Source organism: Pleurodeles waltl, chromosome 10 (genome assembly GCF_031143425.1).
Source record: "Pleurodeles waltl isolate 20211129_DDA chromosome 10, aPleWal1.hap1.20221129, whole genome shotgun sequence".
Taxonomy (NCBI): Eukaryota; Metazoa; Chordata; class Amphibia; order Caudata; family Salamandridae; genus Pleurodeles; species Pleurodeles waltl.
In genome coordinates, this window is record NC_090449.1 from 250,796,392 (window position 1) to 250,814,752 (window position 18,361).

The 18,361-nt window shown below is 43.5% G+C and overlaps 1 protein-coding gene across 1 annotated transcript in view; it reads left to right on the top strand.

The window, feature by feature from the left end:
* DNAAF8 (dynein axonemal assembly factor 8) overlaps positions 1 to 18,361 on the top strand; it is an 882,921-nt gene that overhangs the window by 603,111 nt on the left and 261,449 nt on the right. The window contains exons 21-22 of the mRNA XM_069210337.1: positions 7,042 to 7,374; positions 15,023 to 15,085. Of these exons, the coding sequence (XP_069066438.1) occupies positions 7,042 to 7,374; positions 15,023 to 15,085 (396 nt within the window). The remainder of the gene's footprint in view (positions 1 to 7,041; positions 7,375 to 15,022; positions 15,086 to 18,361) is intronic.

The window sequence follows — 18,361 nt, forward strand, 5'->3', positions numbered from 1 at the left end:
TGGGTCATTCGGGTAAGTCTCATCACAAGAAGAAGAGCAAGAAGTCGAAGAGGTCTTTGATTTCACCTCGTCCATTGGCCGACGAGACAAGGGAGCTTGGTCATTCAAGGCCTGATTCCGCTGTTGTGCCAGCGCCTGCATCAGCTTTGCACTTCCCTGAGTTTCCGGGAGTCAGAGTAACTCCTGCTTAACTTTAAGAAATTTATGAGGCCATGCACCTCATATTTGAGCAGCCCACTCCTGCTGGCGGGCCTTCAGGCCTTGTGGGTTTCTTGTGAGGCTCCTTCTGGATTCATGCCAGCAGCTCAGCCCCGGCACCAGTTAGGGCCCTTGAATCCACAAATCGATCCGGACCAGCACCAGTCGTGACACCTTGACTTTCCTTAGCACGGATCCCGATGCTTCCAGCAGCACCATCCCCATCTGATCCCTGACTTTGACATGGAGCAGGAAGGGCATCATTAGACGCCTACTCCGGTGCTTACGTGAACCATGCCTTCCAGGCCAGACTCGGGGAGGATTGGGACGGGTTGCTGGACCCTGTAGAATACCAGCCGTTCAACACCAATATGGACGGGTGTGAGGATTTGACGGAAGCCTGCGAACGGACACCTCACCGGATACTGGCATGCTTTCTTCACCTACTGTGACTATGGAGGAGGGAATGTCCTTTCAAGTGTTGATGAGGAAGGTCATGGACTCTGTGGCAGTCAAGGCAGAAGTCATTAATCTAGGAGTGAGCCCCTCATAACTGCTTCTCTCATTTAATAAATCGTCTGCCAACGCTCTCTTGGGATCTGATCCAAGCATAGCACAGGGGCTCCTGTGAATAGAATGATTGCCCACTGTCACCGCCGTACCTCGCGGGACCACAGCTTCCTCACACAATACCCTATCCCAGAGAACTTGGTGTCCAAGCCTCTACCTCCCATGTAAATCCTGGTGTATTCACTACAACACCACCAGATAGGAATCAAAAAGGCTAGACACCTTAGGAAAGAAGATGTTTTCTTCCACCAGCCTCGCACTGAGATCCGTGAACAATGCATGCCTTTTGGGCCGCTACTCCCATGCTCTGTGAGATATGGTTGCGCAGGTGTTGCAAACTGTTTTGGAGGAGGCCTGGGCCATACTCTCCCAGACTTGCCGATGGAAGAGAAGCACCTAAGTTCATGATCAAATGTGGACTGGATACCACCAACTCACTGGGCAGAGTGGTTTTGTTGACAGTGGACTTGTGGTGCCATGCCTGCTTGAGGACAATAGGCCTTTCTGGGGATGTCCAGGTGTCGTTCATGGACATGTCCTTTGATGACTTCTGTCTCTTTGGAGACAAGGTGAATTCAGCGCAGGAGCACTTTAAGGACAGCAGGGCTTCGGCCAGGTCTTTGGGCCTTTCCATAACCCCTAACCACAATTAATCCACTTGTTTGGTCCTTTTGTGGCCATGGAAGGGGTGTCCAGCTGGGTCTCTACCCCGCAGCCACCATGGTGCACCAGCATCCAGCCTCTGTGTGGCTGAGGACGTGGTGCCCACAAATGGTTAGGCAACCAAAGGTCGGGCAAGTCCACCATGCCACCATAGAGCCACAGCCTCCAAACACTTATAGTCCGCCCTTTTACCATCATGGGCACTCCGTGGGGGCACCCAGAGGGGGGTCATCATTTGCCCCACTGGCAGTGTATAATATCAGACTGGGGAGTTTTGCAGACTGTCTAAAGGAGCTACTCCCTCCCCTTCATGGCTACCCCTCGCACCAAGCCACCTACTTACAGCAGGCTGGTGGAGGATCATCTGTCCCTTCTCCACCATGAAATGATCGCTCTCTTCGTCAAGGGAGCCATAGAGAGGGTGCTGCCACCAGAAGTAGGTTGTGGTTGCTATTCCTGCTACTTCCTGGTGCCCAAAAATGACGTAGGCCTTTTTCCTATCCTAGACCTGCACCCCTTCAATTTCTTCCTCAAGGAGAAATAAATTAAAAATGTTCACGCATGCTCAGGTCCTGTCAGCCCTGTTGTTGGACTTGCAGGATGCATACTTTCACATCCCTGTCCTGCCTGCACACAGGTGTAACCTGCGGTTCACGGTAGGTCACGAGCACTTTCAAATCACTGTGCTCCCCTTTTGCCTTACCAGCAATCCTCTGGTGTTCACCATGGTGATGCAGGTGTTTGCAGCTCATCTGCTGATATCAGGGGTACCAGTTTTCCCCTATCTCAACTGCTGGTTGTTGAAGACTGGCTCATCCCAGGCTGTTGTCTCCCACCTCCAGACTACAGCGTTCCTTCTGCATTTACTGGGGTTCATTATGAATGTGCCAAATACACACTTGACTCCCTCTAAGATGCTCCCTTTCATCTGAGCTGTTCTAGACTCAATGCAGTTTGGGGCTTATCCTCCCTAACGGTGAGTCCAGATATTGAGGCTATGCTACCTATGTTTCAGCCTCTATCCTGGATTTTGGTAAGACTGACTCTGAGGCTGCTGGGCCTTATTGCTTCTTTTATCCTGCTGGTGACACATAGGGCTGGCACATGCAGCCTCTGCCGTGGGATATCAGGCGAGTCTCTCGAACATGGTCTAAATGAGATGGTATACTACTGCCATTGGGGAAAATTTGTGGCATGGTGTACAGAAAGATACAGTGATTCCCTTTCTGCCCCTCTTTCTTAGGTCCTTCTCTTTATTCTTTCTCTTGCCCAGCAGGGCTCTGCTCTGTAGAGTGTAAAGGGCTATCTTCCTGCTATTTCAGCTTTTCTGCTGTGCCTGACCAGCCATCCCTCTTCAAATCCCCTAGTGTACATAGATTCTTGAAAGTTTTGCAACATCTGCTCCCACCTTATCCTTTCATTATGCCTCAGTGGGACCTCAATCTTGCCCTCACTTTTCATATGTGTGCATCTTTAGGGCCTTTGTTCAATTGTCCTCTCAGGCTCCTAACCATCAAGCCAGCCCTTCTTGTGGCAATGACATCTGCCCGGAAGATCACCAAACTTCAGGCTTTGTCATCCAAGCCTCCATAATTGATCACCTACCCAAACTGGTGCTTTGTACTAGAGCTCCTTTCTACTGAAAGTGGTTACTCCCTTTCTCTAGGCCAATATATCAACTTCCCTACTTCTTACCCTGCACCACATCCCTCCAAAGAGGAAGAGTGACTTTACTGTCCGGACCCAAAAATGAGCATTGTCATTCTACCTTGATCGCACCCAGGATGTTTGGGTGAATGACCAACTCTTTGTGTGGTATGTTAGAGCAAAGAAAGGGCAAGCCATGCACAAGCGGACCATTTCCTGATGGACTGTTCTCTGTATAACGATCTGGTGTGCACTGGCCAAGAAGCAACCCCCTGAGGACTTGCAGGCGCATTCCACCATAGCCAAGGCTGCAACCACTGTGTTAGCATGCAGAGTTCTTATCTTGGACATCTGCTAGCCAGCAACGTGGGCTTCCTTGCACATGTTCACAAAACACTGCTGGCTGGACAGTCAGGATTGTTGGGACAGTCACTTTGCCTGTTCGGTCCTGCAGGACTTTCTTGTATGAAATTCACCCACAGACCCACCTTCGGGGAGGTTTTGCTTGGGCATCTATTCAAAAGATAAAGAATCTGCAGCTTGAAGTCTCTATCAGATAAACAAGTTACTTACCTTTAGTAATGCCTTATCTAGTAGCGACACTATCTAGCTGCAGATTTCACACTGACTCACCCATCTTCCTCGTCTGTGAACAGATGTCTAGGGAAAGGGTTTTTTCTCTTTCAGGACCGTAGTTTTCCACACCAGTGTTCTTTGTGGCTCCGTGCTCCTTAGGTAGACAGTCCCAAAAAGAAACTGACATCAGCGCACTGGGGTGGCGCTTATCTAGGCACCAGATGAAGTCACGCGGAGCTGAACAATGCCACCTACAATGCACAGGAGTGCTGCTCAAGAAAAAAATCTGGGTCCAGTCTGATGCCTGGTGATAATTCAAGAGGTGAGGAATTTGTGGCTAGATAGAGGCTCTGCCACATGCGGGGTTACCGAAGGTCAGTAACTTGTTAATTTCAGAAAGCTTTGGTTGTTATTTCTTGTTGCTTCTTATGAATGCCTGCTGTCTGGTTTTCATTATAAACTGAGCTTTTCAGGGTGTCAAACAGGTGACCCGTACTAATCGCTATTACACTTGCAGCTTTGCTGAGAATCACCTTAGCACCACAGTTGGCATCCAAGGGACACTGCAAACACTTTGGAGGCATGTAGTTAAAAATATTTTGCCCCGGTGAAGCGTTTCCATGTGGCCGGGCTTCCAATTTACAAATTTTTAAAAGTGTTTGTTGTTTGAAAAAAAACCTCCCAAGGTTAAAGCTTATAATTGAAAACAAATAAATAATAGCCCCCAACACCCTGGGATGTTGTCCCTGGTCGTGGGGGCCATAATATTTTTTCTGTCCATCAGCTCCAGGTAAAACTTTGCGATAAAAAAATTACAAACCATCATAAGGTAATGTAATGCCCTTCCACCAACGTCCCCAACTCTGTCAGAGGACGCATTCTATGGACACGCTAAAGGCAGCTCCTCCGACAGAAAGCTGATAGTTTGCTCTATCTCTGAATCAGGCAGGTGGACCGCAGGTTTGAGGGACAGAGAACTCTATCAGGTTTGTGATGAAGTACTCTGTCCACCAAACTCTAAATCTGGCCCTCTATGTTTGTGGATGCCTAGATGAATGTTAGTGTTTCCTTTTGGCCTGGAAACAGGTGACATAGGTACCTCCAAAAGTCAAAGGGTTTCAAAGCAGTATTTTCAGGCCCCGTTCCTATTCACCACTGTGACAGGGACCTAGGCACACACTACCAGGCTGTATGTCAGGAGTATCCCGGGGCTGGTCGAGGGGACCATACATATTCACCAGCATATGCAGTCCTTATGTGTGTCAGGCATTTCGGTGACACCCTTGAGACTCCCATGTTGCTACACTGTTGATTTATATAAGCTGGGCTGCACATCCTTATGGCTTCTGGTTAGGCTTTCTGCTTGAATTGATTGACCCTCCGGGTCTATGCACCCTGGATATTTATACTCTCATCCAGCACTTTCCATGTACGACCAGCAACGTTGACTGCTGAACCTTAGTTGTGAATTGCACTTGTTTACAATTCTACTCCTCCCCCAGCTTCATTGTTGTCTTCTCTCGGAACATCACATTTAAGTTCATTGAAGGTGACATATACAAAACAGCTCTCTCTTCTTTGAATGAGCTTGCAACATTCTTTCTGGCTAGTTTTTTCTTGCCTCTTTCATGATTCCATCAACATGATTCTGAAAAATAAATAAATTATATCTTAGAAGATTGAACTACTTCTTCCACAATGCCTGTACCTGGCTGGTTGGGCGTTAGTTTTTACACAGCTGAGGTATTATGTTTAATATCTGTGGGCACTGAAAACTATTAAGGGGTGTAATGGGGAATTCTGAAGTGGCCGAATATATTATTTCAATTTTTCAGATGGCTCATTATGCTTTCTGTTAATTGCGTGTAAATGTGGACCAGTGGCTCTTTGGGTTTTACGTTTGAATTTCATAACTTTACGAACTTCTCTTTTCTAGGGCAGTCAGTTAGCTACAATGTTTTATATTAAGGCAAGGTGGTTCTTGGGCCTGCTACGTTAATTTGCCAAATGTTGTTTCCTGTTTTCATGTCTGATATTCCCTTTGCACTGTGATTATTTTTCTCTTAGCCACATGCTTATTTTTTGTTAATGTAGAAATATTTATTTGACATTCAGTTGAGTGCACATGATAGTTAGTAAGGTGCATGGATAGTGCCATACCACGTGCTTGATGCTGGGAGCTCAGTGCCTGGACAGCTTGTGAAGAAAGTACAAAGCATCAAGACAAAATAAGGACAACATGGAGGCAGTAGCCATCTAAGAACCAAAGGCCTTCCTTCATTCAGTAGACAACAAAAACAGTGAACCCTGATCTTCAAAGTGAACACCTCACACACAGACAGCCAGGCACAGAAAAGCCCTTTAATCAAATTTACCCACAGCATCCTTTCACACCAACCCAGTCACAAGGCTCGTGTACACCGTCACAGCCAGCTGCATGCTGCTTAATACTTGAAAAAGTGTGAACACTGTTACTCTGTTGCGGGACACAGACCTGGGCTGAGAGCCAATGACTAAATGTCTGCACTCAATACCTTGTAAGGTTTTTTGGTTCTGCACTGGAAAATAATACAGTTCAGATCCTTGAATTATCAGAGCGAAACTGTAACCAGAGGCTTACTTTGTAATCCGTCCCTGAAGAGACAAACTGGCAATCTGGATGCCGAACTAGATTTGCAATTTTATCTTGAGAGAACAAAAACTACCCACAACTTTAAAGCAGTGGCTTAACACAAAATGCTGGGGCCCCTTGCAGAATGTGAAGAGGAGGCCCCTTAGACTCCCATATCTCACAGATATTGATTGTTCTTGGGGTAAGAAGGCCACGTGCCTGGACCTAACACAGGGTCTGCAGGCACCTGCGTTATGTCCCTGTCATGAAGCACATTTGGGGTGAAGCCGACAGACAAAGATCTCAAGAGACTCCATTCTTAGAACACACCTGAATGTACTGTTGAGAACCCTCACAGTTGACTTCTCCTTCCATATTCAGTTGTTGTTAGTTCGCAGTCTGTCTGCTGTGACTGTTCTGTATGTGTTTTCTGAACTGCACTTTTTGAATGTTCAAATCATTACAGTATCTCAGACGTTCTGAAAAGGGTGAAAGTTGACAGTTATCGCACATCCTAGGCATGATCCCATACTCTTCTATAGCCTGCTTCCCAACACATAACTAGCTTTTTCCTCCACAATATGCTTCCATCATGAACGCTGGCGTTTTCTGATCTGACTGAACTGCAGTAATTTCGGTTCACAGCCCAAAGCAAGCACCCAGCACCCATTTCACTCACCGTAGGATGGCATGCCTTTAGTTGAATTATCTGTGTAGTTTGCAGTATCTTTGTACCGCTTTTTCTCCTTTGACATACTTTGGCATTGTCTTTACAGGGAAAGGAGATTGTGACTCAGGGTTTGAGCTGTTGGGTCTGAAGTGGCTTCCAAGTCTTAGCCGAAGCCAGGCCAAAGAAATCACCCCCTTCGAAGTTGGGGACAGGCCATGGCAGCAGAGCATCGACCAGCTGGTATCGAGTCCAGCCCTCATCTCTGTCCTGCGGAGGGTCAATGCCTTTGCGGCTCTAGCTGAGACATTGAAAGCCCTGGCTTCTCCATCAAGCAAGCTCGCCTCTAGCCATGGTTCCTTGCAGAGAGTGATGGCATCCACACCAGAAATAGCTTTCCGGCAGGCGGAGCTCTTTTTCACCGATAAGGACTTTGTCTCAGGTATGAAAGAAAACCTTTATCTCAAACACAATATAGGGTGACCAGGCGTCCCTTTTTTTTTCGTCAGCTGTCCCAGCAGATTTCGGCAAATGTGGCTTCTGTCCCACTTTTTGGAGGGTGCGACTGAAAACAGTGAAATGCACATTTTCAGGTGTTCTAAAGCTGTGCTGGTTAGCAGCTGTTATAAGTAAGAAATGTAATTAACAGATGATGGTAATTTAAAAAATACATTTTATTTCTTTTTATACTGCCTCTTCTGTGTTCCTATGTTGATGAGAGCTGTCGTTCGTCCACTCTGCTCTGTTGATGTAAAATTGTAGTCCTTCTATTTTTGCAAACTGTCCCGGTTTTTGCTTCTCAAGATCTGGTCACCCAAGTGTGGTAAAGAGTACTTGGGTGAATGGAACAACACCTTATTTGTGTACCAGTATCTGTTTGAGGACCTTCATTGTTGATCTCCTTTTTAATTTATTTCCTTTCTTCCTAAATTCCGCATTCCTCTACTACATTTTGTATAGGGAACAAATATATGTTGTAGATGGCCACATACTATGATCTGATATTTTGAATAGAAGTGTGCTCAATGATGTTGTATGAGGTACAATTATGTGGGCTTTGTCAACAAACGTTATTCCTACATTTCACTCAACATGGATTCTGAAAAAGACAGTCCACCTTCACAGTCTGTTCTCAATGGATTGATAGAAATGTATTTCTGCTTCACTCCAATTGCTCTACAGTCAAGATATTCAACCTTCGGTTATACCATAAAACACACTACTTGAGGAAAGGACCCTTATAGAATGGTTCGAACAGTTTTTGTGATTGCCGGAGACACTCCCTCCCTAAAAACACAACTCGAGAAAAAGATTAGGGTTTGTCTTGTATGTATTCCTTTTGTCTAAAACAAACTGAACAAGAATTGGATGATCTGTTGTCCTTTAAAAGACATATCCAACAAATATCAAAGTGAATTTAGGTAAAGTAATGCTCAGGGCATGATGAAGAGGTGTCATAATAGTTACAGGGTGGTAATTACATGAACAGTAGGTTTCACATTAGGCAAGCAGTGCAGTTGTCTCCGTGGAACATACAAGAAGTTGTTTCTTTAGTGATATTGCACTAGAAAATAACGCATAAATGAGAAATATGCAGCTTTATTTCACGCTGTACTATTCGCTTAGTAATGATTGTGAAAAATGTTTTGAAACTTAAAAACTGCAATAGTGTATTCTAAGCAAAGACGAGTTCAAATATAGAGGATTAAAAAGCCAGACCTTATTACTGAAGTTACTAAGCTTTGTGAGAACATAGATGTGGTTGAGGTGAGGTGTCGGTAAAGAAGTGTCTTTCAGTCGACTCAGACAGGAGGCAAAGGATACCAGGAGTTCATGGAAAATTTCAATTGTGGGTTGTGATTTTAAAGAAACAGCAACAAGTGCAGGGAGTAGGCAACCTCAGTTCAACCAGAGTGTGTAACAGCCAGAGTCCGGTCGTATCAAGTGTCAGAACCCCATAGAGTGCTTTGGATAAGAAGGTGCAGTAGTTACTACAAGGCAGAAAGTTGGTTCTACACTGGAGCTTCTAAATTAGGACGACGTTTTAAGCATCTGCGAAGATTATCCCTGTTTTTACAACCTCTCTGAAGGAATTTGTTCATTGTTCTTCATAAATGCCTTCACTATTTCACTATTTATGAAATCCCCTGCTGTGAAGTGAAGAAGGCTGCCTTTGGCCCTCACTCTGTGTGTGTGTGTTGTCCGTCTGCTCACCACACATTCTGTAAAGAAATTTGAATTCTGTAACAAAAAGAGGGAAGATAAATAAATAAATAAAAACGACCGTGAAGGATTTAGAGGAGCTCAGGACAGAGGAGGAGAGGTGGAAGCAATCAAGACGGGTGTTTCTTTATTGAGTCTGTGCACTCTCTTGAGAAGGTCTCCTAAAGATGGTGATCCAAGAGAAAGGAAAATGTAGAGACACCATAATAACTGCACTCCTGCTAAGCCCAAGAACACTGTATGATATCAACACATGGTTAGGCACCAACATGTTCACCATCAAAGGCAAGTTCAGTGGCAGGACTGACGACAAGACAACAGGTTCCATCAGGCAAGTACTCTGTCCTGACTTGCCCGTCGACAGTACACCACTTTAGGACTCTTCTCTGTCAACCCTCTGGTCGATGTTGAGACATACAATATTAAAGATTTTGCCATTGAAGAGACACCAAGAAACCACAGATCAAAGTCGAAACGATTGTCATCAGTTAGATTGACGTTGAAGCGATCTTCATCATGACAGTCCAATCAACTTTGAGGGGCCGCGCCATCTAAGAAATAGACTTTGGGGCAGGTTCCTACTTTTGGAATTTCCAGATTCCTATCTGGGACTCTTGCCTTTCGGGCTTCAGTATCTCTTATACCACCTTTGATGCAGGGAATGGTGATCCCAGCAGAGGATACTTTTTATATGCCTTTTGCACTTTTAGACTTACCACCAGAGCTAGCCATGGAACAGATGAGTACCCCAATGTGACTCATCAGATACACACCTGTGGTGGCAGTGCATCTTTCTTCTCCAATTGCTCCATCTCCTCAGGCTTCTCCTCTTTGTACTGTTATTCGTCATACTCTCTGGCAACAGCTCCTTTACAATCTTTACCAACAGATGACATAAGATTTATGATGTATTGTTAGGAGTAGCAGCAAAATTGAATATTCAGGTAACGTTCCCACAATTGTCTTCATCAGTAAAAATTGAGGCATTGCAACCTAAAGCATATCATGGGCTCTTTTGCTCTTGGTATCAGGCTTTGCTAGGCCAGCTGAGGAAAAGTTATTTTCTCTAGCCACCACGGAAGTGGTGACGCCCAAGACTTTTTAAATAGTATAGGCTGCCAGATCAGGATCTAAGGTTCTAAAGGTAGAATTTAAAATGTAACTCTGGCATAGTCTCAGTGGTTAGGAAAATGCATATATTCACACCAGAAACTTCAGAATCAACTGACAGAGAAAGTAAGAGGAATGATGTGACTGTAAGAAAAGTGTGCCACTCAGCAAAAACAGCCTTTAAGACTACAAGCATGTTTGCTTTGATGGGGCATTATGATTGAGCACTGTGGAAATTATGTGGTACAAAAGGATGATGGACGGAGTGCTGAAACTTTTCAAACACTCACCCCAGTCACAGATCTGGGTTTAATCCTTCGCTCTTTTGCTCACCAAGCCACCCCAGTTTGGACCCAGCCATATGCAAATCAGTCTTGACCCTGTTCCCCATGGGAATAGTCCAGCCAAACAATTTGTTTGTAATCAGGTAATGTGTGTTCATTAATTCAGCGTATCTAGCAATTAGAGATTGACCATAGAATTTCCCTCTGTCATGTATCCTAGATTTGTCTAACACCTCTGAACCCTCACACACCGCTCAAGATCATGAACCTGGAACTTACTGGCTCAGTCCTCTTTGTATCTCATGCAGTTGATGAGAGTGAAAAATGATGCTGAAACTTTGAAAGCGGAATGTTAGGAGGTGAGAAGGTGATATTACCACTCTCAAGGTAGGCTCAAGGAACACAGAAACCAACAGAGACATGGATTCAGCAAGAGGGTTATTGAGCTTTAGGTTGTTTCGACCGTAGAACCCTACACAGTCTCACTATAACAGGGTACTTTGAAAATCTACACTCAAAAGAGCAATATTTTTATAAATGATTTTTAGGTCACAATATTTATGTTAGATGATATATTTCTAGAAATTCTGAAGACCCATGTAGAACAGAATGAAAGGGAGTGTCATTCATGGTTAGTGTCAGTAACCAAACTTGTTTGAAGACTGAAAGAGCTGACATTTGGCGATAGACCTATCATTTTCTCATTGAAAAGGATTTTGCTGTTATTTTAAGAGAGAATCAGAGCGGATTGTTAATCATGGATGACCACTAGTTCTCTGTAGCTCATAGGCAGTTTTTGTGGAGGTTTCTGTCCCAGCATTGGAGAAAGGGGAAAATGTATTTTCAAATCTGCTTCTATCCCATGGCATCAACTTGCAATCCCAGGGATTTCTTCTATTTTCTTTCAGTCATTCTTCCATGACTGTTATTTTTCCAGAATTTATGCATCAGTGTGACAGATGAGGCCCAGTCAAAAATGTAGTTTATGCTTGTGTAATCCTTTATAATTTCTGGAATTTTGCATTATGCTTACACAAGTAACAGATGTCATTTGTAGTTGAGATGTCATACAGGGGCACAGGAACAATGTGAACAGAGTGCGAACAGCTGTTGGTTATGCATGAGTTTACACTATTTTTAACTACAAAATGTGTCCTTTCAAAATTGATTTTTGAGAATGCAGTCACATGAAAACAAGCATTGGCAAAGTCAATGGGTCTGGTGTCCGCCAGCTATTTGGCAATTCTGTTTTTGTTTTGTCATTGCTTTTGCAAAACGTCATTGCTGAGGAAGCTGCCAGGTGTTTGTCAGACTAAAAAAGAAAATATTGACTAAAGGAAAAATGTTTTTTGGTCTTCAAAAAGCACACCTTACCATAGCACTCCTTGGCACTGAGGGGAACCACTTTGTGTGTGGATGTACTCATTTTGAAAGGGGTGCATCCTGTAAATCATAGTGAAGTTAGCCAGTGACTGTAGTGGGCTGACCCATTCCCCCTTGAGGCATGCTTGACACAACCACAGACAAAGGAGTGAATTTGGGCTGAAACTCCCTGTAAGTAACTATGTCATACACATAATTTTAGTAAAATCAAAAGGTCCTATTGTCTGATAGCCTCTTACTTATGACAAAGAAGGCAAAATGCCATGAAAGAAAGCAAAAAGCCAACAAAGAAGCCAAGAAATGAGACAAAAAGTCAAGAAACAAAGAAAGAAAGAAGGAAAGCAGAAAAAATTAAAGAAAGGATAGAAAGACAGAAAGAAAAAGGAAAGAAAGAATGCTTGAAAGAAAGAACGCAAGAAAGAAGGAAGGATGAAAAGAAGTATTGGTGGAAAGATCGAAAGAAAGCAGAGCTGGAAATAAAGAACAAAAAAACAAAAGAAAGAAGAGAGGGGGGAAAGGAAAGAAAGAAATTTAAAGTAAAAAAAGAAGGCAAGGGAGAAAGAGAGCAAGAATGAAGGAAAGAAAGAAACAATGAGGGAAAAGTAACAAAAGAAAGAAGGAAGTAAAATAAAAAATGTTGGAAGTGCTGCAAAATAAAGATGATAAAGGGTGATTTAGATTTTTCTTCATGAGTAATATTTACTAAAGAATCTTTGGTGAAACTGAGTCCAGAGTAAATGTGTTTCGAAGAAGTGTCCGCTTATTAATTCACATATATTTTATTTGAAACTTGACACATCCTGATTTTCTATCTAAAGTCAGTTTGGACATTCAAATACACCAGGCAATCCCTCTTCTCCAGCGGAGAGATCTCTCCACATCCATTTAGAAATAGCACCTGAATTCCAGCTTGGTGATAGGCAGTACTCAGCAAATCCACTTTACACTACAGTACAAGGACAAAAGACACCTAGGTATGATGAATAAGCTCTTTCTCTATTATGGGCCTCTTCACGCTGGCAGGCATGACATATTCTAAACAATCTGTTACTAGATGGATAGTTTGATGTATTGCTTGTTGTTATTAACTAGCCAACACGCATCTCTCTGGTGTAAACCTAGTGGGCATTCATCCTGAAAAAAACTACTACTGCTGCCTGGCTGAGAAATGTTCTGCTACCAGAAATACGCAAAATAGCCTTCCGAATTTCTAGCCATTCTTTCACTAAACATTATTGTTTAGGTTGTAAATCAAACACTGATGCTGTAGTTGATCAAGGAGCTTTAAAGATCCCATTTAGGTGACAGTGCTACTTCTTTACAGTTCTCTTTCAGCATTCCTGTGTTGTTGATACTTATTGACACACGTAAGTAGGATAAGCTTGATTCCTTTATGTCTGTCATTGTGGTTCCTGTCCTGTGATGCAGAAGTAAATATTATTTGCTTGCAGTCCTAGTTCTGCATTGTAGGAATCGTCGGTGAAGTCATAAAGACCACTCTCCCCGCTATCAACAATTCCAACAGAAGATCACTCTAGATATAACAAGAACTGAGTCTGGGAAGCATACTGCCAATGGGCACTTGCTGGAGATGGAACCAGAGAGTTGCTTATCAGTAGATGCTGTACTGTGTAAATGGACTCCTTCCTGAAATAAGACTTTAGCAGACACTGGCCTGTTTTTTACTGTGGAGGTGACACCTAATACTTGAACACTGAAGTGTGTACCTCCAGCTAAATACTTAATGATACTTAATTTCTGGAAGCGGTTTCCAGGGCCCCTCCAAGCTGACATCAATATTCTGCAGCTAAGACTTCAGTGAGGATACCTACAGTGCAGAACTAGTATTACTAGTCAGTAACATTTCCTTATTTTTCAGGGGTAGCAGTGATTCGTTAGGATTAGGTCTCTTCCAGTCCAGTCATCACCTACCACGGGCCAGTAGCACCTATTGAGAGAATTCCCTTATTAGGAAATGGTGCAACAAAAAAACAGGAACATCAAAGTATAGCTGGTCTTTCTTCTCTCCCTTCTACTGTTGTCTTTGATTCTTTCTCTCTATTGTAGCTACTGTAACTCCTCGCCCCAATTTCATATCTTTTTTCCATTTCCATAACCTTTACTATTTCTGTACTCCCTCCTTTCCTTCTGCTACACCTCTCTTACTCTACCATTTTCTTCTTATTTGCTATCTGCCCCGTTGGCGCAGCCAACTCAGAAACCGCTGTGTGGTGGAGCCCACTGCTCTTCTACTGATCGATGGTGGCCTTGTAGACTTATGAGGGATCACCTGCCTCACAGGGCTGTAGATTGTCTGGAGAATGGGGAGGATCATTCGCCTAGTAGATATCAGAAAACTTTGACGAAGGAATTGCTGTCACATAGTGATCTTTGAGCTGTGACAGTCACACTCATTGTGAACTACTATTTTCAGGTCTGAAAGATTAATTCGCCCTCTAACGATCCTGCATTTTCTATACAATCTGGTTCAGAAGAATGCTTTTTGTCAAATAAACGTGCATCCATATGCAGTGTGAAATGTTTAATGGGTTTAAATGAAATTGTTTCTTACATGCATCAATCCACATTGCATGATTTCTGTAGCCTTCCAGTGCACAGTGTTTTTCTTGTTGTTCAAATCTAGAAAAAATAGTACTTTGTGTAGAGAAAAACTTGTATTTGTAGTATCCTCAGCTTCTGTCACTAAGAGGAAATTGAATGTGCTGTTGCACTCGGTCTCGATGCTCTCTGTCACAACTCTTCTTTTTCTCCTTCCTTTTCGACGCCTTTCCTTTGGCCTCTTGTGCTTCTTATTTATTTATTTTCTTTTCTTCTGCTTCTGTCTAGCTGTCTTTTACTCTGCGTCTTTCACACCTGATCACTCTCTCCATCTCCTGTCTTTATCCCCTTTTCACTCTTTATAAAAAGATGATATGTTTATCCTCTCATGAGTGAAATGCAGTGACAGTAAAAGCTGTTTAAATGATTTTGAAGGGCTTTCTTCTTGATACATGATGATATTTGACAGTAATGGAGGGAGATGCTTCTGCCTTATTTCTTTCACGAAGAGCCCATTTATGTTCTTCACAGATGCCAGAAGTCGTCCTGCACTGAAATACATTTCGCCGCCTTCCAGGGGGAACAGACCAGAAGGTGAGATCCGCACTCACTTGCCTGTGGGGTTCAGAGAAGGAAGTAATATTTGGGCATACCTTACCCACCACTGCCAGTAGATGGAGAGGGCATGAGGTAGAATCTGTATACACATGGTGGAGAGTACAGGACACAGGATAAGTAAGAGCTTACCACACCAGTGTATACAAGTAAGCTGGGTCTGGGTAGTATTGACTGTGCTGACTGTGTAAAGTAGGAGGCAAGACGTGTGCCTCAAAGGGTTCATGACAGGAGGTAAGATCCCTCTACACGTGGCAGAAAATACAACACATATGTAGGTCTAATTGTATGTGTCATAGGGTGCACTGCTGGTTGTAACCTTTACTGGTGGTAAGATTGGTGTACACCTGAACGAAGGTATAGGACAAAAGGAAGGTTCTTTGTATGTCTGACCCAGCACAAGACAAGAGGTATTATCTGTGGACATAGAAAAAAGAATTGAACAGGGGGTGCACTATCTGTACAGAAGAAGCAACTACATAAAATGCGGTCTAATACAAAGTAAATTGTGCCAGCCTGTATGTTGGTAAGTCAGAATAGTAAGTACAGGTGCTGTTGAAGAACTTCTCTAGTGGGGGTAGGCGCGTCCCCATTTGAAAGTCATGTACAGGCTGGGAGTCGGGTATGGTTATGGCATGAATGCAGTCCCTCAGTCAACTGAAGGGGTAATACTTAGGGATACTGATTTGGAATTGGTGCAGAGAAAGTACTGGTACATGATCACATGTGTTGTGCTTACATTACTGTAGCTGTAAAAAGAAGCTAATCAGACTCTAAGCGTGAACGCTACTATTTTTATCAAGGAAACTGACACGGCGGAAATATGGTCACAAAACACTCACCATTCACGTATAACCTCAAGGGACTGAGACGGAGGTCAGACGTGTACCCTGTTCACACGTTTCTTTATGGGACAGACGAACAGGAAGAATAGGTTATGGGATGATGAGTTTGCCTCATTTAGTACCCATGCCATCTACTTAGAGTGCATCATTCAGTGTATACCTATGATCTGGCAGGAGGAAATCCACCACTTTAATACTTGATTTGAGAGAGTGAACCTAAATGATTTGCACATAAAACTCATTTGCCACGTATCCGAAACCATTGCCGCCTTACCGGACTGCGTGCATGTGTATGCACAGCTCGAGATCTGGGAATGCTTTTTTTAGTGTAACAAAAATCATTGCAAGATGACCATGGGCGCATGCACCTATGTGGCGACCACCTTGTAATTATTTATTTTTGTTATATTTTATTATGAATTTACTGATCCAAGATATGGACGGTCACTGTGTAATGATAAATTGAGGAATAAAGTAAGCTGTGCAAATAGACAAAAGTGAGGGGTTGGGTGGCAGCATGCTGCTGCTAGGTGCTTAGAAAAGTATTTTTAAAAAATCAGGTGCTGGGAAGGTAAAGAGCAGTGGGTGCAATGGTCTAGCGGCGAAGTGTGCAGTGTTCATCTGCCTGCCCTCACAAAACCAATGTAAACAATAAGTCAAAATAAGACAATTTATTTGAGGATAGGAAAGCAACAGACTAGCCTGCAGGGTTTGGCGAGAAGCAAGCTGAGAACAGAGTGGGGAGACAGTAAGAAAGCTATGCTGCTCCATGGATTGTTAAATCACAAATTAAAAAATAGTTCCAGTGTGTCAGCAGTGGAAGGATACAACTCATCCAATCAAAATGATGGTAAGAAGCCATGCTCTATGAATGGAACAAAAGCAAGACTAGAGAGAAAACCATTCAATTAGAAGCATTGAACTTAGATAGGGAAGAAAGCTATCTAATAAGCAAGGGACTGACCCAAAGCCCACTCTGTGTATTTTATTGTAGACAATAGGTCTTCATCAAGAGTCTATAGATTAGACTTAAAAACTAGTAAAAAAGTGGTATTTCGGCTGTTATACATGTTGGGTTCATTGAACCAGAGGAAAGGCAACCTGACATGCACCCGTCACAGACATCTGTAGAGCAGTGGTGTGGGCCCTCGCTGTGCTTTTTGAAGCGTTATTCACAGGTGCTTCATCCAGAAAAGATGTGCCTTTTGACCAGGAAGCTCAAAGCAAGTTTTTTTCCTTAAAGTCGTAGGCTTTATTTACACCCCATGCTGTAAAATGTAGGGAATGAGGGAGAGTGGAATGACAAAGCAAGAAATGTCTACCTTCATGGTGATTATGGTTACAGTAGGCTTTACTCTTGCTCTCTCCAGCTTTCATTCGGGGGGTAGCTCAGTGGGTGTAGTGCATATCTTCCAACCTTCAACCTCGTATGTTGAAAAATATTTAGGAAATGGAGGGGAAGGTTGGCAGTCCAAAGCTAAAGGAATTACTTACAAGTGGTGAGTGGCTGTTCCAAGGAGGATCCGTAGAAGAGTTTTATAGGAATAGCACTGTTTAAGAGAAGCAGAGGGGCGTTGCTTGGGGGGGGGGGGGGGGCTGTTTGCGGGGTTACATCCCCCCTTATAAAATGTACTCTGTAGTAAATATTTGGGCACAGGTGCTTTAAGTCGGGCATGGTGCGGTGTGTGTGTGTCGGACATCACATTGGGATTTTTACGTGCACATGCAACACAACCAAACACATTCACACTGTTTTAAAGGTCTTAAAATCGTTATTTACAAAATACTGAGATTAGAGTGCCCCGCACAATCCGCACTCCTCTTCTTTCCTGGTGCTTCTTAAGCCCCCTCCAGTCCTGCTCCTCATATAATGTATTTTAACCAGCGTGATTGTGGGGAAGAATGAAGCTACCTGACGAAGCTGTGCCCCTGGAGGAGGAATGCAGTCCTGGCAATCCTCATCAGGGTGTGAAGGAAGAAGAGCAAGGACTGAAAAGAGTGGAATCAACGGGATTGACTTTTTTTTAAGCAGACGTTACAGGGAAGTCAAATCTGTGTTTCCTTGGCAGAGGGCGCAGAGCAGAAGTAGGTTCTATATACAACTGCAGTAGAAGTTAATATCCTGAAACAGTGGCATGATTTTCATCGCTCTGGGCAAAATTGCATTATATTTGCTGGAATGCTTCCAGTAAACTGATTTTAAAAGTCTTTTTTTGCGCCATTGTGTCCAAAGATGGCTTCTCCACTTGTTATCACCTTAAGGATGTTACCTTGCCTTTTGGAAGTGCCACGCCTCTTAAGATCGGTATACTTCTTCTGGCGGGCTCAGCACGGAAGGTAACATATATGTACACCCTGCACACAGATCGGCAGAGGGCAGTAGAGGGCAGTAAGAGCTCACCCGATAGGA